This window comes from Mastigoproctus giganteus, chromosome 10, assembly GCF_048544385.1.
Source record: "Mastigoproctus giganteus isolate SK-2022 chromosome 10, ASM4854438v1, whole genome shotgun sequence".
In the NCBI taxonomy this organism is placed as follows: domain Eukaryota; kingdom Metazoa; phylum Arthropoda; class Arachnida; order Uropygi; family Thelyphonidae; genus Mastigoproctus; species Mastigoproctus giganteus.
In genome coordinates this window covers 159558436-159584337 of record NC_143584.1, presented here as the reverse complement: position 1 = coordinate 159584337, position 25902 = coordinate 159558436, and the positions used below count along the sequence as shown (strand labels likewise).

At 36.4% G+C, this 25902-nt stretch overlaps 1 protein-coding gene across 3 annotated transcripts in view; it reads right to left on the bottom strand.

Moving 5' to 3' along the window:
• Nucleotides 1-25902, bottom strand: part of Gcn5 (Gcn5 acetyltransferase) — a 240352-nt gene that overhangs the window by 194449 nt on the left and 20001 nt on the right. For 2 of the 3 annotated variants that reach the window (XM_090383702.1, XM_090383704.1), the window contains exons 2-3: nucleotides 14682-14863; nucleotides 9661-9784 (exon numbers count right to left, since the gene is read on the bottom strand). In XM_090383702.1, the coding sequence (XP_090239828.1) occupies nucleotides 9661-9784; nucleotides 14682-14861 (304 nt within the window). In that variant the 5' untranslated portion in view covers nucleotides 14862-14863. Of the gene's footprint in view, nucleotides 1-9660; nucleotides 9785-14681; nucleotides 14878-25902 lie in introns of all 3 variants that reach the window. The other variant, XM_090383703.1, reaches the window with a different exon arrangement.

Here is a 25902-nt window from a genome sequence, read left to right as displayed (position 1 = left end):
GACAATATTTAATCGGGACAGGAGACACAGCATTAGAAATTACCCTACGATTGTCTCCGACCGTACCACGTGGTTCAGTTAGATTTCTGGAAGTCACAACCATAAAACAATTAGCAGTCACCTGTTTATTGGGCTTTTCTGTTAGTGCAATCTATCATAAACGGATAGTAAACTCGATCTTATTGAATTTGCGATAATACCAAAAGCTGGAATTCTGTGGGTTATTATGGTGAAATGTGTTTACACCTCTACTCCGTTCTCACTTGTGCGTATCATGTTACTTGAAATTTGTGTGCTGTGTTCTTTGTTATTGATTGCTTATCTTTTTACTGTTTTAAATTTTAACCTCCACCCACAAATGTCAGTGAACAGAAATGTTACTAGCTAATTTTATAACTAGCTAGCATTACAGTATGTATTAATTATTCCAATTATCACGTATATTCTTCCGATTTTCACGTATCATTTAATTTTTTAATTGGTAAGGTAATAAAGGGTAAATTTGTGCTTAATATTTCTTTATTTTTATAGCCTATGAATAATATTCCTCCTATTTTCGCTAATTAGAATCACTGTTTAATAGAATTAAAATTCAATTCACAAACGTCATTACAATGAACGGCGCTTACTACACCATATAGTGAACGGTACTTTACTATGGTGACTCCATCGTAACATGACTTGATTGTACAGTGAACCAATTGTAAAGCGTGGGGGGGGGCCCATTGTATTTTTTTTGTTTTTTTACGTGAAACTTCGGATAATTGGGGCAGCCGCTTAATTGGGCCAAAATGCACTAGTCCCGATGTGTCCCAAATAACCGGAATCAACTGTATATCCAATTGGTATGAATGGATATATATATATTTCCATTGTGCAATAGCACAGCCTTTAAGCAGAATCTTGACAAGTTCATTAAAGCCTCTAATCTTCCAAGTAATGCTTGTGACACAGAGCATCCATTAAGCCAACACCACTGCAGAAAGTGAAATTGCTTATCACAGAGAAAAGCTGTACTAAATCCTTCTGGCAACTGCAATATCCAGATATGCTCTATTCAGCTTGACTCTAGAAAGGTCTTGAATAGAATCATTTAGTTCCACTTGAGTAATTAAATGAAGCTGACTCTCTCTTAGGTTGGTATATACTCTGAGTTCGCTTTGCATTAGCAATACCTACTTAATATCTCATGGGGCCACCTTTCACCTGTAATATCTTGGCATGGACTCCACAAGGTGTTCGAGGTGTCCTATGGTACTGCTATCCATGTGCTGCAGTGTATCCAGCAATGCCCGCATCATGTCGGATGATTATAATGTCAAATGTCTTTTTCTAGTAGGTCCAAAACATGCTCAAGTATATTGAGATTGGGTGACCTCAGCAGCCATGGGAGGATGGAGAATTCTTTGCTCACAGCATATCTAGAATTGTCTAGATACACTGTCTTCGTGAAGAGGCAATCAGCAATGTCAGAAAAATTAACATTCTCTTTAGCTCCACGGTCACCAACCTTTCGGACCTCACGGACCACTAAACTCAAAAATTTGAATCCCGCGGACCACTACCATGATTTTTTCCATAAAAGTAATATTCTAAATATGAAATGGTACTTACACTTGTTTTTGCACTCCAAGTTATTTGCAAAAAATTGGATATCATTAATGTTAATATAATTAATAATATAATGGCCTTATAATGATAAAAAAAAGTATAATAAATAAACGCAAATATGTTTATTATGAAAAATGCAAAAAAACATTTAATTTCATTTTATTAAAAAAGAATTAACAGAAACAATTAATATTAACAATTATCAAATATCGAGTGCACCTCGACATAGAGGTGTATAAAGGATTAATTACAGCAAAATAATCAGTGTGACATTTGTTGCTGCTTGTTTGAAATAAGCTGTTGGATTCTTGGCTCCAATGACGTTACTGCAACACTGAGAGCTGTTTGTATTTCGAGCCGACAGCAGTACTTGTTTTTAATTGCCATAACTGATGAAAATGTCTTTTCACACATATATGTAGTTGAGAATGGAATTAAAATTTTGATGGCCTTTTCACTCAGCACTCGGTACTCGCTTTTTATGGAAAGCTAAAAATGAGATCTTGTTAGGGACTAGTGGAATTTACCTTTGAGACTGTCGTCAGATGATAGATCGATTAGGCTTTCTTTTATGTTCAAATTACTATCCTCGATTTTCGCTGAAAATGGATCAATTATCCACGTAATTCCGTGTCTGGGGTCCTCTTCCTTTAGGTAATAATGACCAAAAGAGTCGGCGAGCGATTGTAAGTGCAATCGAACAAGAGTTATTACCTGTCGGTTGACGTCCTCCTGTTTCATATAATCATCAAAATTTGGGAACATTTGCAGATCTTCTTCAGCCAACTGCTTTGCCACAGCAATATCTTCCTTTGAAATGCATCCATTTTGCCCCGCGATGTGAACACGTCTGTAAGCTGTCCTTGCAAGGATGTGTTCAGCTCGTTTAACAGAGAAAAAAATATCTACCAGGTATGCAAGCTTGGCTAGCCAATCATTGTCAGACAAGAGATCATGGAACCTCAAATTATTTTGCTGCTCAAAGAATAACTTGACTTCGTGGTGCAGGTCGAACAATCGGGTTAGTACTTTGCCCCACGACAGCCATCTCACCTCAGCGTGAAGAAGAACATGAGTATGCTGAGAGCCCATTTCTTCACAACGTGCCTGAAATATTTGAGAATTGAGCGCTTTGTGGTGAATTTCGTTTACAATTTTAATTACATCACAGAGTACTTCATGCAGTTCTGGAGATAATCTTTTTCGCCACAAGTTGCTCACGATGTATAATACAATAAGTAAACAAGATGTCTGGGTGTCCAACATCTTTCACTTTTGCAACAACTCCTGAGCGATGTTGAGTCATGTTTGCGGCACCGTCTGTGCATATCCCAACACATTTCTTCCATTCAATACTGTGTTTCAGGAAATAACCATTAAGTGCATTGAAAATTTCAGAGCCTGTTGTTCTACCCTACAAGATTAGTGAACAGAGGAGTTCTTCCTTTAATTCTCCTTGGCAATCAAACCTCACAAAACAAATAAGAACTGCCTTGTTAGTTATGTCTGTTGATTCGTCAAGTTGAATTGAATAAAACGTAGAATTTTTCATAAGTGCAATCACTTGATTTTCAATATCTTCGGCCATGTCTTCAATTCTGCGCTTCACAGTGTTAGCAGACATAGGAATTCCTTTCAGTTTCTGGACAGCCTGTTTCCCCAAAACCTCTTCACAGGCTTGTAACAAGCAAGGCTTAATTAATTCTTCTCCAATTGTATAGCTTTTTACATCTCGCAATTTGAAGTGGTATCAAATAAGATTTTACTAAGGACTTATCTTCAACAATCATTGTTGCTAATGAACTTTTTTCTTTTGAAAATTTTCGCACATCCTTTGGAAGTATTCATCTGACTTTTTAGCCAAATCTGGGTGTTTTGACTGCAAATGCCTGCCGATTTCGAAGGTTTCATGGCATCATTGGATAAATGCTCAGAACATATAATACAAAGTGGCTGTGGATCCAGTTCACTTCCAGGTTCTTGAATAAATCCAAACTTCAAGTAGTCCGCATCATATTTTCTTGAAACTTTGAACTTTTTCTTCTCTCCACCTCCAGTTATAATGTCCTTCCTGATGATGCCTTGCGGTGGCTGCAGAGGCTCTGATTCATTAATCAACTCATGACAATGCGATGTATTACCTAAGAAGTGCAAAATGCTTGCTTGTTTTTTCTCACTCATTGGGGTTATTTTATTATATAAAACCAAACAAGAAATAAGATAGTTATCCAACTCAAGCTCTTTGATGCCATTAAATATCACACTGTGCACAGTTAAAATAAAAATGTCACTTACCTAAGAACTTCGAACCGCACCGTGCCCAGGCTAGGCCATCGATAAGAAATAGCCTTCTATATTTTTTTACAATAAAAGCATCGCTAATACCGGATATTGCACTGGACCTTTTATAAACATGCAACGTAATAAGGCGAAAATTGCAAAAAAGTAGAATCAGAATATAACGAAACATTTTAATAAACACGAAAATTGAAAATATATTCAGATTAATCTACAGACCACCAAAATTCTCTCACGGACCACTAGTTGCCGACCACTGATCTAGCTGATGATTAATAGTGGTCAGAGGACCCAAGACATGCCACAAAAACAGACCCCAAACACGATTATACCACTGCCTCCAATACTGATGAACACCAAAAGTGCATCCAAGTGCCATGGCCTCATGTTGTGTTTAGCAAATGCTGATATGCCTATCATTATGACAGAATTAGAAACAGGATTAATTAGACCAGGAGACAGATTTCCACTTGTCAGTGGTCCAGTGTTGATGCTGACAGGTCCATGCAAGACAGCTTCTTGTGTCTTGCAGTGAACATAGCTACCTGCAATGGCCATCGAGTGCCACAGCCTATATGAACTATCGCCAAGGGCTCACATCTGGTGAGTATGGGCTTGGTACACCCAGGGTCCTGAACTGGATATCATCATTTCTCTCTCTCTCTCTCTCTCGGAATTTTTTTTTTTTTTTTTTTTGCATAAGCTTCAGGCTTCCTTGTAGTTAATAATAATGTACAGTGCACAGTTCTTGCTATTCCTACACTGTATTGGGTTGTTAGCTGGGCCATTGCACTGCACTGCTTCTGTGTTACAAGACACACACACAATTGTCACAGGTGTAGACCACATGTGGCTATCCCAAATGTGACCTTCCACCGTTGAACCAGTCAAGGTAGATTTGTGACACCACACAATGGAAGGCACTTAACACTTAACCATGTTTGCCATTGTCAAGATACCGGCACCTGTACATTTTGTCCCCACAAATCAATCCACATTCAAAGTAGGAAAGATCAATGGTGACCCATTCTTCCTGGCAGACACTCGAAAACTGATTGATACATGAGAACTACAATCTTATATCAGCCATCCCTAACTTTTAGCCTTCACCAGCATTACAGACTACTCCATTCCTACACAAGGGGGATGTTGCTAATGCAAAGCCAACTCAGTGTAATTCTTCATCCTTATCAGATATTTCCATTTGTTCATAATCTTCACAGGCTGGCATGTCTTCATGTTTACAGATGCTTAGAAATTAACACATCAGAATGAGCTACTGGCCACATTGCAGAAAGCAGGCTGAGGTATTCAATGGTTGGTATCAGTAAACAAAAGCACACGTCCGTAAAATGGCATTTTTGTTTCCACCATATCATTCACACTGCAAATGCCATAAATTTAATGTTTTCATTTAGCCATCCTTAAAGTGTCAATGCTCGAGGCATACAACAGATAGGTGGGGTCCAAGGTCTATCTTGATTTCCTATTCTGCAGTCAAAATACACATTTTAACCATTCTTGATCATAGCAGAAATTGTTCTTTTTGCTGTTCAATTACATATTTGCCATAAATAACAGAAACTGTCAGTTTTATTAATTAATTTCCTGTTGTGTTATTAACCCCTGGCCTTCTGGCCATAAAGGACTTGTATAACAGTAGTGTTCATTTTTCTCATAGTGCAAAAAGAGTACAGTCCATTCCGGTTATTTGGGACACATCGGCACTAGTGCATTTTGGTCCGATTAAGCGGCTGCCCCAATTACCCGAAGTTTCACATAAATAGTTAAAAATACAATGCACCCCCCCCCCTTTACAATTGGTTCACTGTACAATCAAATCACGTTATGACGAACTCACAATAGTAAAGTACCATTCACTATACAATGTGTAGTAAGCGCCGGTCATTGTGATCACGTTTGTCAAATAGTTCGTATGTACATATGAACTAGTTGACATTTCTATTCACTGACATTTGTGTGTGGGGGTTAAAATTTAAAACAGTAAAAAGATAAGCAATTAATAACAAAGAACACGAACACACAAATTGCAAGTAACATAATACACGCAAGTGAAACGGAGTAACAAGTTACAAAGCATTAAAAATAGAAATGAAGAGAAGATTCTGAAAATTAATTTTTTTATATGATTGAAGATTTCGTGGAAGTGTAAACACATTTCACCATAATAACCCACAGAATTCCAGCTGTCGGTATTATCGCAAATTCAGTAAGATCGAGTTTACTGTCTGTTTATGATAGATTTCACTAACAGAAAAGCCCAATAAAACAGGTGACTGCTAATTGTTTTATGGTTGTGACCTCCAGAATTTCGGCTGAACCAGGTAGTAATGCCGGAGACAATCGTAGGGTAAATCTCCAGTGCTGCGGTCTCCTGCCCCGATTAAACGGCATGCTGTCCCAATTAAGCGAAGTAAACCCTGGCTATTTTCTCGACTGGTTTCTGTTTTTTAAGATTTGCCCCAAATAAACGGCTGCCCCGATTAACCGGTGGCCCAAATAACTGAAATCCACTGTATTTATTTTCAGTTCTGATACAATATTTTATTTGTACATGTTACATTATAAAAGCACACAGAAACAAGTGACTACAAGTTGTATAATAAATATCAAATTTTTAATTTCACACATACAACTTAACATCATTCCATTTTGTAGCTTAGTACTATTTACATTATAACAACTGAACTAGCCAGAGCATATTTTGGCATGTCAACTTGACACACACTGATGAGTGCCACCTAAAATAATTAATAATTCTTAATGATGTAAGGCCAACAAGTACAGGAACTTCCCGACTTACATAAGGGTTCCATTCTGCAGAACGCTACGTAAGTCGGAATTTCCCCCATGCTTGTGCAGCACTCACAACTGTGCTCGCCGAATTGATTGAATCAAAAAAGAAATATTTGATGAACGTGTAAATAGAATTATTGTATTTATTCAATTTTTTAACTCGTGTGCAGGAAAAATTACAAAAAAAAAAAGAGAGGAGACAGGCATAACATCAGCAAGTTTTACCCCTAGAGCATCATTGACAGAATAGATGTTTGCAGCTGAAAAGTATGCCGCTGCGGAGGTTGAGGACTGTGGAGATTTAGAAGGAGTCAGCCGCTCAACCTTACAAAAGAACATTAATGGATGGCTGGGTGGTGACTTTCTTTTCATCGTAGATTTCTTTGTAGCAAGCAAGCATATCATTCACCCCTCAACTTTTAAGAATTGTTTGCTGTCGGGATCCATCTTCTCAAACCTCGCTATTGCCAATGCAATTTCACAAAATTGCCATTGCCATCTCTCTGGTGATGAAGCTTCTCGGCTCCTCATTTGGTTCATCTTGAACTTCGTCAGCATTTTCTTCTTTCACAATCGCTTCCTGCAAGTCAATAAGTTCTTTGTTAGATAATTCCTTTTCTTCCTCTTAACTCCTCCAAGTCTTTGGCAACAACCTCCAACTGAAGTAGCTCTGCAACCATTACAATCTTATCTGTAACCTCTTCATATGATTCATCTTTTTCAAACCCTTCGAAGCCTTTCACGTGCCATTGGCATATTTTCTTCCATGCACCATTTAAACAACTTTTAGTAATTTCCACTCAGGCCTTATTAATGTTTAAGATGGCATGGTAAATATTGTACGATTTCCAAAAGTCTCTTAACTTAATTTTTCTCATAGTTTACTGCAGACAATGACAGAGCATATGTTGTGCGTAAATAGCATGCTTTAAATTTGATATAACACCCTGATCCACAGATTGGATGACTGAAATAGTGTTTGGCGGTAAATTATTTGGTTTTTTAGGAGCATTAGCAACTAAGGCCATATTGCTCCGGGATATGCGGTGGTCATTCCGACCTTTCCACATTCTCCATATTTGGTGGTGACTGGCTCGAACCCCGGTCTAATCAAGAAGCGTAGGATGTCCAGGAGCACTATCTAATAGAAGCAAAATCTTGAAAGGAACGTCGTTGTCTTCACAATATTTTTCAACCTCTGGAACGAAGCAGCATTTAAACCAATCCTCAAAGAAAGATATTGTTATCCATGCTCTCTGGTTCGATTGGAAATGCACAGGTAGGGCGGCTTTATTGATGCCCTTAAATGTGCAAGGATTTCCAGAGTGGTACACAAGCAGTGGTTTTAATCTGTAATCTACAACTGCATTAGCCACAAGCAAGAGCGTGGCCCTATCTTTTGGCACCTTGAAACCTGGCATTGTATTTTCCTCTTTGGCAATGCATGTTCGATCCGGCATTTTTTTCCAATACAGAGCAGTCTCTCGTCAACATTAAAAATTTGCCGCATTGAATAGCCAGCCGCCTTCATCAATAATTTTTTCCAACACATCACAAGATTTCTCTATAGCTGCAGAATCAGCACTGGAGACTTCACCGCATACTTTAACGTTGTGGAAAACATGATACTTAAACTTATTAAACCACCCTGTGCTTGCCACAAAATTGGGTTGGGGTTTGCTATACTTATCCTTAATATCATTATAAATACTTGTTGCTTTTGCTTGAATGGTCATTAGACTCAGGGACACTCGCTTCTCAATCTGAGTTTCCATCCATATTATTAACAGCTATTCCATCTTGGATACAGCACTTGAACGCTGTTTTGTGATCACTGTTGTTCTTAAGTGTGTTGATCCTTTGACATGTTCTTTTATACCTGTGCTGTCCTTTAATAAAACAGTATTCACTGTTGAAGCCTAATTCCCTTGCAATAGTTTTGACAAGCTTTGTCCTACTTCATACTTCTTTATCATTTTCATTTCTAAATCAATTTTTTTTTTGTTTCCTGGCACTACCACCACTTGCACTTTTCATTGGTCGCTTTCCTTTCATCATTGTAATACGTAAATAGGAATGAAGAGAAGTTTCTGAAAATTGTTTTTTGTATGATTGAAGATTTCAGTGAAGAGGAACACATTTCACCATAATAGCATAAAAATCCACACAATTGCAATTATCGGTATTATCGCAAATGCAATAAGATCAAGTTTACTACCCGTTTATAATTAAATGCACTAATAGAAAAGCCCAATAAATCAGAAAGTGCAAATTGTTTTTACTGTTTTATAGTCATGACCTCCAGAAACGTGCTTAAGAAAAATATCATAAAGGTGTTCAAAATTGATTCTTATAACAGGAACATATGATAACGATGAAAGGGTAGTGCAATTTCCATTATAAATGTGACCTTTTAGAGAGATAAATAGCTTATCAATATAGGAAAATTTTCAACTGTCAAGGACTTGGAACGAATTACAAAAAAAAAAAAAAAAACCCAATGCGTTATTTAGTTCACATTACGATATTTTCATGATACCTCCATTTATTCCTACGGGATGCAAAATAAGTTTGCACTGGCCGGCAAAAGCTTATGTAAAGTCAAATTTCCGTAAGTCGAGTATTATGTAAGTTGGGGAGTTCCTGTATTGTCATTCTTCTAGAAAATGAAATTTTCAAGCGCAATGGTATTCATAAAGCTTTTAATATAAAATGAACTTTTTCAAAAATCTTATGTGACAGGAATATTTTGAAATCATTTTCAGAATCAAAAAATGTGTTAAGGTTTTATTTTATCAGAAAAAAAATGTTTAATGGTGTCATATCAATACATCACAGTGTAGTATTTTTATCACCAGAATTTTATCAAAGAAAATATCCTGATTAAAACAATTCATCTTAAAAAGAAGAAAATAATAATAAAATAATGCATACCTAGCACATGCCCACAGCTACGACAAGGATCACTCAAACTAGCTGGCTGTGCTACATCTAGCCTAGGAGGAGTTGGAGGTGGATTAGGGTTTTTCCAACCATTACATTTACAACCATCTTCAGCCTATAAGAAAACCCAATTTTAACAGCAAAATATAAAATGATCTTAAGTATAAAATAAATAAAGTTTGTTGTTTCTGTTATTTAGACAATAATAAGAGCAACAAAAATTTCTTTTCGATAATCAGGCAGTAATCTGTAGTATTTCATGTTTAATATAATTTTTTTCATGTTAAATATAACAAAAATTTAATATATAGGAAACATTTGCACAAAATTTAAGCACAAAAATTGTTGTTGTTTATACTCCGGCACGACCACCAGATCAGTAGAGTTTACAATAAATCAATACAAATTGTTAATCATATTTAGCAATCACATGCTCAAACCCCGGTCCACTCAAAGAGTGGATGCTGCCGCACTCGCGCTCCTGACCACTCAGCTACATCAGGCCTAACTTGAAGGAGTGAGTTATCATAGCATTCAAGAACAACAAAAAGTCCTTTGAGGTAAACCAATATCAAAACCCTTACCACAGCACCTCCGTAGCCAGGTGGGCAGGAGCAGCAGTGTTTAGCACATGCTTCTTGATTAGACTGAGGTTCGAGCCCATGACCACCGAATACGGAAAGGTCAGAGAATGACCACCACATATCCCTGGAGCAATATGGCCTTAGTTGCTAATGCTCCTAAAAACCAAATAACAAACCCTTACCACATCATTTGATAAAAATCAACATTTGGGCTCATCCAATATAAATTGTTTTAGGAACATTTTAAATGGCATTTTTTTTTATTTTGCAATAAACCTTTAACCTTCTGCGACTCACATTGCTGCCTAACATTCTACTGTTGGCATTCGTAGTGAGCAGACGTATTGCTTCTAGGTCTAAAGTGCAGGGAGAGCATGATGATTAGAGAAGTTAGATAATTGCTTTTAATTAATTTCTTTAATATATTGTAAAGTTTATTTTGATATAAGTTTTTTTTCCCTCCTGTAATAGTTTATAAATTTAATTTTTATAATATTATAAACTAAAATATTATAAAATTAAAAAATAATATTATAAAATTTATAATATTTTTATAATATTATAAAATTTATAATATTTTTATAATATTATAAAATTTATAATATTTTTATAATATTATAAAAATATTATAAATTTTATAATATTATCACAAAGTAACTTTTTTTAAAAGTTACTTTGTGATATTTAGCAAATTTAACAACGGTTGTGACAAGATCCACCTTAAACACTTGTCAGAGAGTATCATGACTAATACAGAAATAGTTGATGGCAATTTCCAGGTGAATCATGATTTCATCACATTTGGCAAACCTGTGATATGTATTCCAAGTTTGACATAGTGGATAATCAAAGCACACCTGGTGATTCTTTCTTTGTCACCATTGTACAAAGTGTACCAATCTAAAGTTAAAATTTGGTGCATTGCTAGAAAAATTTTGAGTCAGTGAAAAAAATGGGTGCTTGTTCTTGAGAAAAATGCAACTGAGAGCTCGTCAGGAACTCAAGACACTAGTAACCTACCAAGCAATGCACTCACGATACGGGGCCCCAGAATAACCAGTAGAATAACCAATTAAAACAGAATAACCAATGCAAATGCTCTGGTTCAAAATGATTTGTTATATTAGGAGATTCCATTGCCAGGAAAATTTTTTTTTTTTTTTTTTGGATAGGTGGACTAGAATAAGGGTGTCTGCTGGGAGCAACGATTAATGATTTCACCAACAGACTGTCAGATTTTAAGGAGTAAAAAAGAATATTATTCATGTGGAAACTAATAAAGATATTAACACACACACACACACACACACACACACACACACACACACACACACACACACACACACACACACTGATGATTTGTTAGACAAATATAGGACCATGCTGAAGAAATGCCACAAATTAGGCCAGAATGTCTATGTATCTGCAATTCTACCGAGGCGTGAGAGGAGGGATCATACACTGGAAGCCTTATGGATTAACTTGACTTGAAGGACTCTGCAAGCCTTTTGGAGGAAATTTTTTTACCAGCTTGGCGCACACACTTGTAGGTAAAAGGAATCTGTTTTCTAGAGACAGGATACATTTAAACAAAGGAGGTGCAAATGTTTTTGCCAGTATTATTGAAGATACCTTAGAGGTTCAGGGAAACTGCTAGTTTGGGGGGGGGGGCTAGTTAGTTAGTTATTTGGTTTTTAGGAGCATTAGCAACTAAGGCCATATTGCTCCAGGATATGCGGTGGTCATTCCCTGACCTTTCCGCATTCTCCGTATTTGGTGGTGACGGGCTCAAATCCCGGTCTAATCAAGAAGCATGTGCTACGCACTGCTGCTCCTTCCCACCTGGCTACAGAGGCGCTGGGGGGGGGGGGCAAAGGGTAATATAGATATGAGTTAATCTGATAATATTGGTCAAAGTAATGCTTGCACATACCTCAAGGATTCTTGTTTGTAACCGCAAGAGAACGCTACAAGATATTCTGAGGGCAAAAATGTTTCAAATCAGTCGGTAACTAATGCCAGGGAAGTAAGCTCAAATAACTTCAAGGGGTATGTATCAGGGTAGTTAACTATACAAGAACAATACATCTTAAATTGTTTATACAGCAATGTCAGAAGTGTCGTCAATAAAATGAGTGAATTTTGTAAACTCCAAAATTCACTCACTTGGGGTTTCCAAACCTGTATGCAGTATACAAAATGTGGGCTAACTATTATTTCATACAATGGAATAATTATCTTATCCATGCTGGCAAAATTTATATATCTGAATTAAAGAGCTATATGAGCTTAACCCCACTGGACAAAATGGCACAAAAACAAAAAAACTAACTCAGGGGCACTCCTGAAACAATCTTACCAAGTAAAGTTTTGCATTGTGGAATCACACTGTGAAATCAAAACAGGATTACAAATGTAAAAATATCATAAGCAGAACCATCTGTTTTCAAATTTTTATTAAAAACTTATTTGTACTCATATTTCAAATTACAAATATGGTAAATATTTTAGTTTCAAAATAATTTTATTCGTTGTATGAATTTTACATAAAACATATCCAATCATTTCTGAAAGAAAAAAAAAAAATCTGAATCTAAAAACCTGAAACCAATAATGTGGTCGAGCTCAAATCATGAATAAAGATAAAACTGACTTACCATAAAACATTTGTACACTACTCTAACGGATATCTTTCAAACTGAAGGCAACAATAACAGAATGCAAATATAACCATGTTTTTCAGTAAAGGACATGAACAGAGTTCTACCACAAGTACACAGGCGCCTCCGTAGCCAGGTGGAAAGGAGCAACAGTGTGTAGCACACGCTTCTTGATTAGACCGGGGTTAGAGCCCGTCACCACCAAATACGGAGGATGCGGAAAGGTCAGGGAATGACCACCGCATATCCCAGAGCAATATGGCCTTAGTTGCTGATGCTCCTAAAAACCAAATAACAAACAAACAAGACAAAAACAAGTACATAAGAACAGGATTTTAAACATTTTGAAGTTGCATCCAGAAAAAAAAAAAAAAAAGCCCATAAAAACAGATGTCCAAATACTTTGAGTTTCTTAGGTGGAAGAGCCAGTCCATTTATTGTGGGTGGGAGAAGGGGAAAAAATTGAGACAGATGTAGGTAGCCTTGGTAGGATTAATTTTGGGAGACCACAAATGAGAAAATAGCGCTTCACAAGCTCAACAGCATTATTAATGGATGTAATTGCAATTTTTAGATGCAAGTCTCTACTAAAGTTCAGAAGTTACCCAGATTTTATACTGTGTATGGCCACAATGACCATATTCACTGTAATGAAGTTGTAAATACTGACTGCCTTATTGTAGTTAATATTTTTATACAAGTGCAAAAGTTAGCAGTGGACAATGCATTTTTTTGTGGCAGCATATGGATCTTGTCTCACATGTATATCGATGTTTAAGTACATTTCACAAAAACTTGGTACTGTAAAGAATATATTTTTTTTAACATAAGTTTTAACTATAAAAGTTTTCCGATTAAAAAATAATGTAGTCCAAAAAGAATATCAATACTGGAGAATACTAGAATTTGGACCACTGTAATTCTAATAGATATTAAATTAAATTTTTCGGCATGGCTAGTATTATTTTTTTTTTTTTTTCTCTGTAGAGTTTCAAAGAATCTCTCAATAAGCTGAAGGGGGATATTACCATTGATACCCCAAGTAACTCCTGATAGGTGCCACAGAGTATATGATAGGAACTAAATTTTATTGTAATGTCTGCTGCACCACTTTTGGCATGAGCACCTGTAAATGATATATTTTTCTCCATTATAATGCCATTTGTTTTCAGTGTGTGAAAAATAGTCATTCTAAGCGCATGAAGTTGTAAAGGTACTCTGTAATCATCATGTAGTTAATCAATGGATGCAACTGAAAAATTATGCTAATAAACAAAGAATATCAACATGGAATGCAAGAAGTATTCTAATAACTTTACTTGCATTATAAACTTAGCAGCATCAAAAAGGCAACAAAAATCAGCAAACACCAAATCAAGTAAGTGCTTTATGATTAATTTCCCCAGTGGCAGGAAAATCTAGTCCTCTTTCTCCAGAAAGAGGACTAGATTTTCATTTAAGAATTCTTAAATGAAAGCAACATTATATATATATATAAACTCATTAAAAAAAAAATAAAGGTTTAAAACAGAATATTTGAGAAATCAAAACCTCTTGAATATTACTGCATCTCCACAATAACTGACAGAGCACCTCTAATTTTGTTGCTGCATCCACTTTTTTGCCCATGAAGCTGCTACACTGTCTGAGCATTGTAAATATAAGAACGTAAACTTAAAAAAAAATGTTCAACAAGAAATTTATATTAATATTATAAAAACATTTTCATAAATAAAAAATCTATATAATCTTTTTAAAAACAACATACTTTACAAGAAGAGTATATTGCTAATTTCTCAAGCTTTTTATTTCTTGGCCAGTTTTTCACTTGTGCTTTCTTATGGGCAATTCGCTGCAAATTGTTCTGCCTGTTAGATTCTCCACTTCCAACTTGAGTCTGTCCTTGAGTGGTAGAAGGAGCATCTTCTGATCCAACTGTACTGGCCATTTCTATATTAACAAAACTGATTTAAATAAAATTCATAAAAAAGTATACTGAATATTTTTTAAAAAAATTAGTTTCATTTTCGATTTTAAAAAAATTGAAACATCTAATTAAACAACTAAAGTGATTTCTAAAATGAACTCTTATTCTCCATATTGCACAGACAGTGTAGAGAATAAAAGCTTTGTGAATCAAGTCTAAATTTTTAATGGTCATTTTTACAAATGAATGCAACAATAGACATTAAAAATTTAGAAAGCACAATTCAAAGGATATATGCAAGTGGTTGTTTGTGATAGTATAAATTTATGCATTAATTCTTACAAATCTCTCTATGAATACAGATTTTGTATTCAATGTCAGTGAAATATCTCATTCAAATATTGTTCAGCTCTAGATCTATATATTCAAAAATAATTTTTTTAAAAACAATTTTCAATAATTACAATGCAGCAAAATATCACACAAACAAGGATGACATGTACTGTGTGAAACACTCAATATCTTAAGAAAACTAATGGCAAGAAATAGTTTATAATGGTGTACTTAAATTATATTCTTTATTCTAACACAATATTGGATAATAAGAACAATTTAGAAATGTCTTTTATCTGAAAAAAAAAAATTTATATGGGGGGAGATAATAGGAAGCAACAGCATATCTGGCATAGGGTTAAAATCCAAGTTTGTGCCAGAGGAAGGGGGAATGCCTAAATCAAAGTACAGTATTTATTATAATTATGTTTTAATGTGTGCACAAAAATCTCAAATTATTTTTTAATAATATAAACTGAGGAGAAATAGTAAACTTGTCCCCAGTTCTTCTGGATCACAAGCCAATGAACCCATAGATATTATTAATTTACTATATTTTCTGGCATATAGGTCAACCTCTTTTTTGCCCTTGAAAATTCATGCTTGATCATATGTGCAGCATCAACATAAGTTGAACCCCACTGCCTTCATCTTTCATATTTTGGTATATTATGGTGAATACCTGTATTAACAACCACTGTCCACTTTTTAATTGAACTATTTCTTATTAGGCAAGTCCACATATATACATACACATTTATTGTCTTCACCATGTCTGTTCATAATGACTCCTAGTGGGCAGATTTTATGAAATTATTTTCAGTTATGTTAAAAAGATTTGAAGAAACATCCCAATTTTAATTCAAATCAGATAAATCTTTTCCATACAGTTCGGTATAGAAAAAATAAATTCGTATATTAAACATGATTTATAGTTTTATCAAGTTTACCCCCAGGGGCTCCATCTGAAGAGTATGGGTTTGGCACTCCCAGGGTCCTGAGCTGGTATCATTCTTCTTTCTTGGCGATTCCCTTCTCTCTCTGTCTAATTCAGAATTTTTTTTTTTTTTTTTTTTTGCCTGGTGCAGCATAAGCCTCAGGCTTCCTTACACCATATGGCTAAGAATAATAATAATAGTGTTGTGTAAAGTTATAATCTTAGTAATTAATTGATAAGATCATAACTATACTTTTCACTTCTATTAAGGCACTTCTATCGAGGCAGTGTTAGGTGGGTCAGAAAACTGCTAGCTTGGGGGGGGGATACACAGACTAAAAGGTTAACAGTGGCCGCAGGCAGAAGCAAAAGTGATTCTTGCACTACTATTAGAATGGGGAGCAGCCTGGAAAACAAGGTAATCAAGATTTCCAGGACTGATGAGAGTCATAGTGGAACAAGTAAATACATAGGCCGTGTTAGAGTAACTAAGAGTAGGAACAGGTGCATGTATACTTGCATGTACACCAATGCTAGAAGTATAGTGAATAAATTTGATGAGCTTGAAGTGCTAGTCAAGACATCAAAGGCAGATATTGTTGGGTTAGCATTAGCATTAGTAGAGGCATATGATGCAAGAAAGCAAGCTTATTCAGCATCAGCCAAAAAAAAAAAAAAAAAAAACCCACTCCCATTTCACCCCTCTGTTCGTTCGAAATACCTGTCCAGTTGAGCTTTAAATTTGTTTAGGCTATCAACTTCTACAACAAGTGATGGAAGTCGGTTCCACCAACCAACCACCCGCTGGCCCAAGGCAAATTTCCGCACATCTATCCGACATCCGTCCTTCCTCAATTTGAATTTATGCCCTCTGAGGTGATTATTCTGAGCAAGATGAAGAATCCCATTGGCATTGAGCATGCTCAAACCATTCAAAGCCTTATACACCTCTATCAGATCACCTCGCCGGTGCCTAGTCTCCAGACTCTGTAATTTGCAAAACTTAAGCCTTTCTTCGTAAGAGCAACCCTTTGTTCCATTCACTAATCTTGTTGCCCTTCTCTGTACCCGTTCCAGCAGTTCTACATCCTTCTTGAAATGAGGCCTCCAGACCTGTATACAGTACTCAAGATGTGGCCTAACCATTGCTTTATACAAGGGAATAATCACCTCCTTATCCCTGCTAGAAAAATTCCTGTATATCATTGACAAGACACCATGAGCTACTCTTGCAGCTCGTCTGCACTGCTCAGAGAACTTCATATCTGCCTGCACAATTACCCCCAGGTCCTTTTCATTCTCCACCACTGTCAGTGTAGTACCGCAGAGTTGATACGTTGCTCTGGGGTTACTGTTTCCCATATGTAGTACTTTACATTTGTCAATGTTAAACTTCATTTGCCACCTCTAAGCCCATCTGTTCAACCTTTCCAGATCCTGTTGCAGCAGCATAGCGTCAGTAGTGTCCTTAACGACCCTGCCAACCTTTGTATCATCTGCAAACTTGGATATTAAACTTGATATCCCATCATCAATATCATTCATAAACACCGAAAACAACAACGGACCCAACACTGAACCTTGAGGAACTCCACTAATAACATTAGTCCACGTTGAGCAGTGTCCATTGATTACCACTCTCTGTCTTCTGCCACTCAACCAACCCCTTATCCATAGCAGCAATTTACCTCCAATGCCACACTGCTCCACTTTGTGCAGCAGTCTTCCATGTGCAACAGTATCAAAAGCCTTTCTAAGATCCAAATATATAATATCAAAGTTATTCCCTGCATCCAGTTCTTTTGTGACTACATCATAGTATCCAATCAAATTGGTCAGGCAAGACCTGCCTTTAACAAAACCATGCTGCGTCTGAGCTATAACTGAATTCTTGTCTAGATGATCCTGCAGTGCTTCTTTAACCAGTGCCTCCATTAATTTACCTGGAACAGAAGTTAAACTAACAGGTCTATAATTACTTGTGTCAGCCTTTGATCCTCCTTTGTGAATTGGGGTTACATTTGCACATCTCCAGTCTATGGGTACCTCCCCTGAGTCCAAAGAAGCTCTCATAATTATGGCTAGGGGTTTGCATACTTCCTTTGCTGCCTCCTTTAATATAACTGGATAGATCCCATCCACCCCAGGTGCCTTTTTTATGTTTATCCTCAACAATCTCTCCTCCACTTTCCTCTCAGTTATTACAAAATCATCCAGCTCACTGCCAATGTTTACTTTACCTACATCATTCTCCTTCCTGAATAACTCCTCATGCGTGAATGTAGATGCAAAATACTCGTTTAGATTGTTAGCCACCTGAGCAGGATCCTCAACTGTTGAACCATCAATATCCAGTGGACCAATCTGATTCATCCCTTTCCTTCTCGAGTTCAAATATGTAAAGAACTCTTTTCTGTTTTTCTTTGCATCCTTTGCCAAGGATTTTTCATAGTCTGCCTTTGCCTGCCTAATCTCCTTTGTGACTTGGTTATAGACCAACTTATATCTATCATAGGCTTCCATGTCACCCATTAATTTGTATGTATCCCATGCATTTTTCTTCTCTGCCACATGTCTCATTAATTCATCTGACAACCATTTAGGCCTAAACCTTGAACAATATTTCTTAGTTGGTATGTAAAGCCTGGTAGCCTCCAAGATTAGTTCCTTGAATGCTTCCCATTTTGAATTTGCTGTTGGTAACATCATCAGTTGGTCCCCACTGTATAGAATTTAAATACTGTCTCAGACCATCATAGTCGCCTTTACGAAAACAAAAACCCTTCCCTTTACCTCTGATGGTAGTTACCTCCTTGAGTAAATCCCACTTCAACACACTGTGATCACTGCCACCTAGTGGTTCATTTATCTACAGATTCTTAATGCATGAAGAATCACTACTGATAATCAGATCAAGAGTATTGCTCCCTCTTGTTGCCTCACGAACATGCTGATGTAGAAAACAATCATCCAATAAATCCACAAAAGCCTTGCTAGTGTGCGAGTGACCAACCCACAAATTCCAGTCAATATCTGGGAAATTAAAATCCCCCATTATAAGACTCTCTGATTTACTGGCCCACTCTATTTCCCTGTACAATATCTTATTATACTCATCAGAGTCATTAGGCCTATATCAGAGATGTGGTGTCACACAGATATAAGCAATGCAGAATTGGAATTTGGTGAGTACAATGTGTACAGGAAGGGAGGAGGGGTTATGTTGTTAATTAAGAAACACAAAATCTAAGGAAATGCATCCAATTGATTTTGATGGACAATGCAGTGTTGAGTCTGTTTGGTGTGAAATAACCACTGGGAAAGGAAAAATGAGAGTAGGTGTGTTTTATAGGCCTAACGAATCTGATGAGTATAATGAGCAATTGTACAGAGAAATAAGAGTGGGCCAGTAAATCAGAATGTCTTATAATGGGGAATTTTAACTTTCAAGATATTGACTGGAACTTGTGGGTTAGTCACTCGCACAGCAACATGTTCAAGAGGCAACCAGAGGGAGTAATACTCTTGATCTGATTATCAGCAGTGATTATTCATGCATTAAGAATTTGCAGATAAAGGAACCACTGGGTGACAGTGATCACAATGTATTGATGTGAGAATTACTTAAAGATGTAACTACCTACCATCAAGGCTAAAAGGAAGGGCTTTTGCTTTCATAAAGGTGATTACAGAAGTCTCAGACAGTTTTTAAATTCTGTACAGTGGAATCAACTGATGTTACCAATGTTGAATTCTAAATGGAAAGCCTTCAGGGACTTAATTTTGGAGGCTACTAGGCTTTTCATTCCAACTATGAAATACTGTTCAAGGTTTAGGCCTAAATAGATGTCAGATGAATTAATGAGGCTTGTGGCAGAGAAGAAGAATGTGTGGGATGCATATAAAGTATCAGGAGACACAGAAGCCTATGGCAGATATAAACTAGTCTGTAATCAAGTTACAAAGGAGGTTAGGCAGGCAAAAGCACATTAGAGAAATCTTTGGCAAGGGATGCAAAGAAAAACAGTAAAGAGTTCTTTACTTATGTAAACTCTAGAAGGATAGGGATGAATCAGATTGGACCACTTAACATTGATGCATTGACTATTGCTGATAAACAATGCGTATTTTGCATCTACATTCACACATGAGGAGTTATTCAATGAGGGGAGTGCCAGAAGTTTATTTTATTATTATTAACCATGTGGTGCAAGGAAGGCTGAGGCTTATGCTGCACCAGCCAAAAAAAAATTCCCACATTACCCTCAGAGAGAGAGAGAGAGAGAGAGAGAGAGAGAGAGAGAGAGAGAGAGAGAGAGAGAGGAGAGAGAGAGAGAGAGAGAGAGAGAGAGAGAGAGAAGGGAATCACCAAGAAAGCAAGAAAGAGAAGAATGATGATATCCAGCTCAGGACACTGGGTTTGCCAAGCCCATACTCACCAGATGTGAGCCCCTGGGGTATCAAACACTCACAGGGAGCTAAGTGATTTTGTAATAACTGAGAGCAAAGTGGAGGAGAAATTGTTGAAGTTAAACATAAGGAAGGCACCTGGGGTGGATGGGATCTATTCAGTTATATTAAAGGAGGCAGCAAAGGAAGTAAGCAAACCCTTAGCCGTAATTATGGGAGCTTTCTTGGACTCAGGGGAGGTCCCCGTGGACTGGACGTGTGCAGATGTATCACTAATTCACAAAGGGGGTTCAAAAGGTGACACAAGTAACAACAGACCTGTTAGTTTAACTTGTGTTCCGGAGAAAATAATGGGATCGCTGGTAAAACATTGCAGGATCATCTGGACAGGACCGCAGTAATAGTTAAGACACTGTGGATTTGTTAAAGGGAGGTGTTGTCTGAGCAATTTGATTGGATACTATGATGTGGTCACAAAGGAACTGAATGCCAAAAATAATTTTGATGTCATATACTTGGATTTCAGGAAAGCTCTTGATTCTGTTGCACATGGAAGACTGCTGCTGTACAAATTGGAGAGGTATGGCATTAAGGGTAAGTTACTAAAATGGATAAAGGGATAGCTGAGTGGGAGACTACAAAGAGTGGTAATCAATGGACACTGCTCTTTGTGGACAAATGTTATTAGCGGAGTTCCCCAGGGTTCAGTGTTGGTCCCATTGTTGTTTTGATTAACCCCAGGGGCTCACATCTGGTGAGTATGGGCTTGGCACACCCAGGGTCCTGAGCTAGACTCATTCTCACTCTCTCTCTCTCTCTCTCTCTCTCTCTCTCTCTCTCTCTCTCTCTCTCTCTCCTTATGCTGGTGCAGCATAAGCCTCGGGCTTCCTTGCACCATATAGCTGCTAATAATAATAACAATGATATTGATGAAGGTATATCAGGTTTAATGTCTAAGTTTGCAAATGATACAAAGGTTGTTAACGACAGTAAGCTACTCCAACTGGATATAGATAAGTTGGGAAAATGGGCTTGGAAAATGGAGAAGGGGAGTTTTTAGTGTAATCAAGGCCCTAATGAAACGAAATGATAGAGTGCTAGAATGGAAGGATAATGGTAAATATTTGCCTATAAGGAGAAAATCGTTGGGTTGTAATGAAGCTGTTTAGGGAACCAAGAAATCCAGTTCGAATATGCCGGTAGTGGCCATTTCATCAAATGCAGCATCACCAGGATGTATGCCACCCATGGATGCCAATGATCGTAATCATCCTGAAATCTGGAACCCTTGCTATATGAGAACATCTCAAACTCCAGAAGGAACTGCTAGTTGAAATTCCAACAAGTGTGGAAGGGTATCCCAAGTAAGTGAAATGACTTTAAATAGTTATATTAGGGTACAGAACAAACTATTAAAATTGTAAGAGTGGAACAGTAATGAGATGGATTATGATGACAGAAATTATAAAGTGTAGCATCCAAAGTAATAAGATCTCTACAACTAACAAATTGATTACAATTATATACATACACTTCATATATGTACCCAAAGAAGAACAAATAGCAGAGTATATGACGGATTATGTGAAAAAAAAAAAAAAAATCAATGAGAAGTAAGATATTCTTAGAACTAACCAAGTGTATGACTAATTAAAAGCATATGATTTATAAAGGGAAGTTCTTTGTGAAACAGATTAATTGTTATGATTAAAGGTCACCTGATCGAATATATTGATGTATACTTACCATTATACAAATGTTAATTGTACACATAATAGGTACTGTGTATGATATAAGAGTCAACCAAATGAGACTGAACATTGATAATCGAGAAGACTGTCTAATTAATGAATAAATAATTACTGCTATACTGTTGTTGATAATTGATTAACTTTAACCCTTCAAGTACGTGAGATCCTATGAAATTGTCAAATGTATAGATATGTATCTACATTGTAATCATTCATTAGTGTATTAAAATTGTTTTTTTTACTAAATTTATTGCTTATAGTTATTCACAGATACTGACACTTGCTTGTTGCTATAAACACAGATTGAATTAAATCTGAGGGGGAATACTTAACCCTCCTAGAGAAAGTAATCCCTGAACTAGCTTAGAATTCTGCAGTCAGATAGTGAAGAGGAAATAAGTCAGAAAGAAACCAAACCCCCACAGTTATAATTAATAAACAGGTAAAAAAAATAATGCATTCTATTCACACCCATTCCTAAGTCTTATGATATATTATTGTGGTAGTACAATAATTTTCCAATATTTTTTTTTTCTTTTTTTTTTGGTACATTAACAAAAAATGGCTGAAGTCCCCTAACATAAGTAATAACATTTTATAATTATTGTAAATATAGAGCATTAAGTAGTTGATTTAATGCTCCAATGCCCAAACAAATGCATTTATAAAGATGAATATTCAAAAAGGAGGAAGGAAAACCATCGTGAATATTGTGCATTTAACTTCATAACAAAGTTAAATGCATGATATTCATGATGGTTTTATGGATGTGACTTGGTGGCTATACAAACATGAATAACCAACTAAAATAAGAAAACTTAAGCAAAAATGTTACTGGAGGTTCTTCAAAATAACCTGTCCCCCCGCCCCTCACCTGCTGCTAACAAACATTTCAATGAAAAATTAAAAATAAGTATTGCCAATTTAACTCAAACTTCAAAATACTTTCACTTTACCTGTGGCAGAGTTTAGAAAGTATGGCTAAGGTAAAGAAAGCCAACAAGAGAACCACGGCAAACTTCAGGAAAATTACCAGACAAACTGGTTTGCTGCTACCACAGTTTCTCCCTGCATTCTCGGTAAACAGACTGATGTGTCATCAGTAGTGGCAGTACAAGTCGAGAACAATGTATTGACTGACATGTAGGCATTACAGACCATGTAACGATTAGTTTTTTCTCATTATTAAAAGCAGATTACTGGAGTTCCTGAGTGTTTTTGTTATTAAAAAAACCATATTACTCATTTCTTTGTACGTTTTTAAGGTTAGGTTTTCTAACCTAACTTTAAAGGATAGGTTAGGAAAAAGTTTATTTTTTGTTATATTTCATAACCTGACCCTTTAAGGTTAGGTTAGGAAATAGGAAAAGAAAGATACTCTCTCTATATATATAGAGGTATCATAACATCAGTCGATCACTTAATGCTATTGTTAGTCAAGCCGACGCGTCAATCAATATCTCATTCTCAACTTCTACTGCCACTACCGATAACAAGCACTGTCTGTATACTGAGAATGCAGGGAGAAACTGTGGTAGCAGCAAACCAGTTTGTCCGATAAGTTTCCCGTAGTTTGCTGTGGTTCTTGTGTTGGCTTCCTTTACATTCGGAAAAAGTATTTATTACTAATAGTCAAACAATGATATATTTCACAGATGTTTTTCTCCTCCACTTCTTCAGCGATTGTGATCTTCCTGTTACACCATAACAAAAGACCAAACTGGCAAAATTAGCATTAGTTAAACATATGATGCAAGAAAGCAAGCTTATACAGCACCAGCCAAAAAAAAAAAAAAAAAAAAACCCTGTCCATTTCACCCATTCAGTCAATGTGGTATTTGGTCAAATTGGCTTTCATTTCAAGTTTTTTTTTATCTAACCTGTGCAACAAACATTATAATAACTGAACCTTATCACTGCAATAAAATGTCATTCTTTTAGATAACTTGACTGCAATAATAATTTAATGTATAGTGCTTGGAATTTGTGCCAAGGTTAGATTTACTATACAATGGAAAAAGTTTAACATGAAAAAATATTCTAATCCTGACAAAATGCTATGTGATTTTATACATTTATTTTCTTTTAATGTGAAACAAAAAACGCTTAACATGAAAAGATTTCGCATCTCAGAAGAACAGAAAAATATACCGGCTGCCACGTTGTCACAAAATTTTTAGTGTTTATGACTTTATTACTCAACTTTCTATTGACTAGACAGTTATCTGATAATAAACAATATGTAGATAATACAGTACGAGGATTCCACTTGCCACACACCACCCTTATTTTAAACAAATGGAATTACCCGTCGGTGGGCAAAACATTTCATTTACAGTCTTGAAGTGAGTGATACATACTGTATAAAGTGGCAAATTTCGCGTTTAGTAAAAAATCCGTAAATTTATCATCATGAACTGTACAATGGAGTTGCTTAAAGCAGTAGATGTAGGGGATCCTTCGAAAACAGACATTTGTAAAAAGTTCAGAATCGCTAACTCTACGTTGTCGGCAATCAAAGAACAGAGACCAACACTGCGATGTTTGAGCCGGATAGGAAACGGATGAGAATGGCCAAACATGAAGATTTGGAGGATGCATTGCTTGTTTGGTTCGAACAAGCTAAGTCTCAGAATGCTCCAATATCAGGTCCTCTATTAATTAATGGAAAAAGCGAATGTGTTTGCAATTCAAATGGGGATTAAATTCACTACGAATCCAGGCTGGTTAGAACATTTCAAGAAAAGAACCAGCATAGTTTTTAAAAATGTTTGCGGTGAAACAAACCAAGTTTCACCGAGTATGACATCGGATTGGCTGCAGTCTACATTGCCCACAGTGCTTAAGGAATATAGCACGAGAAATATCTTTAACACCCACGAAACGGGGTTGTTCTATCGCTGCTTACCCGATAAAATTATCATTTAAGAGACAGAAGCGTTCTGGTGGCAAAAAGTCCAAAAAGAGGATAACGGTAATGGTGGCTTGCAATTCGGATGGATCTGAAAAGCTGCCCTTATTAGTTATTGGGAAGAGCATGAATCCACGCTGTTTTAAAAATGTAAAAAAAATACCAGTTGAGTACACAGCAAACAAGAAGGCGTGGATGAATGCGACGGCATTTACTGATTGGCTTTTGAATTTAGATAAGCGCTTTTTATGCGAAAAGTTGCCATGATTGTTGATAATTGTCCAGCTCACTCTGAAGTGAGATTAGAAGCTATAGAGTTCATATTTTTGCCTCCAAACACTACAAGCATTTTACAGCGTAATACAGAATTTAAAATTTTATTACCGAAAACAATTGCTAAGAAAACATTTGGTTGCAATTGAAGCAAAAGAATATTTCTCTGTCAACTTATTGGATGTATTGCATATGTTGCACACTGCTTGGAATCTTGTAACACCAAAGACTTTCGAAAATTGTTTTCGTCATGCGGGATTTTCCAAAATGACGAATTTAATACCTACTCAAGAGTCTCAAGACAATCAAGAAGCCAAACCGACATTCAGTGAAATGTTTGGGCATGTTTCAACTCTTTCAGAAAGTTGATACTAATTTGATAATACTAATTTGTGTACAGCGCCGACTTTAACAGATGGTGATAATTTGGATGTCGTACGGCCTACA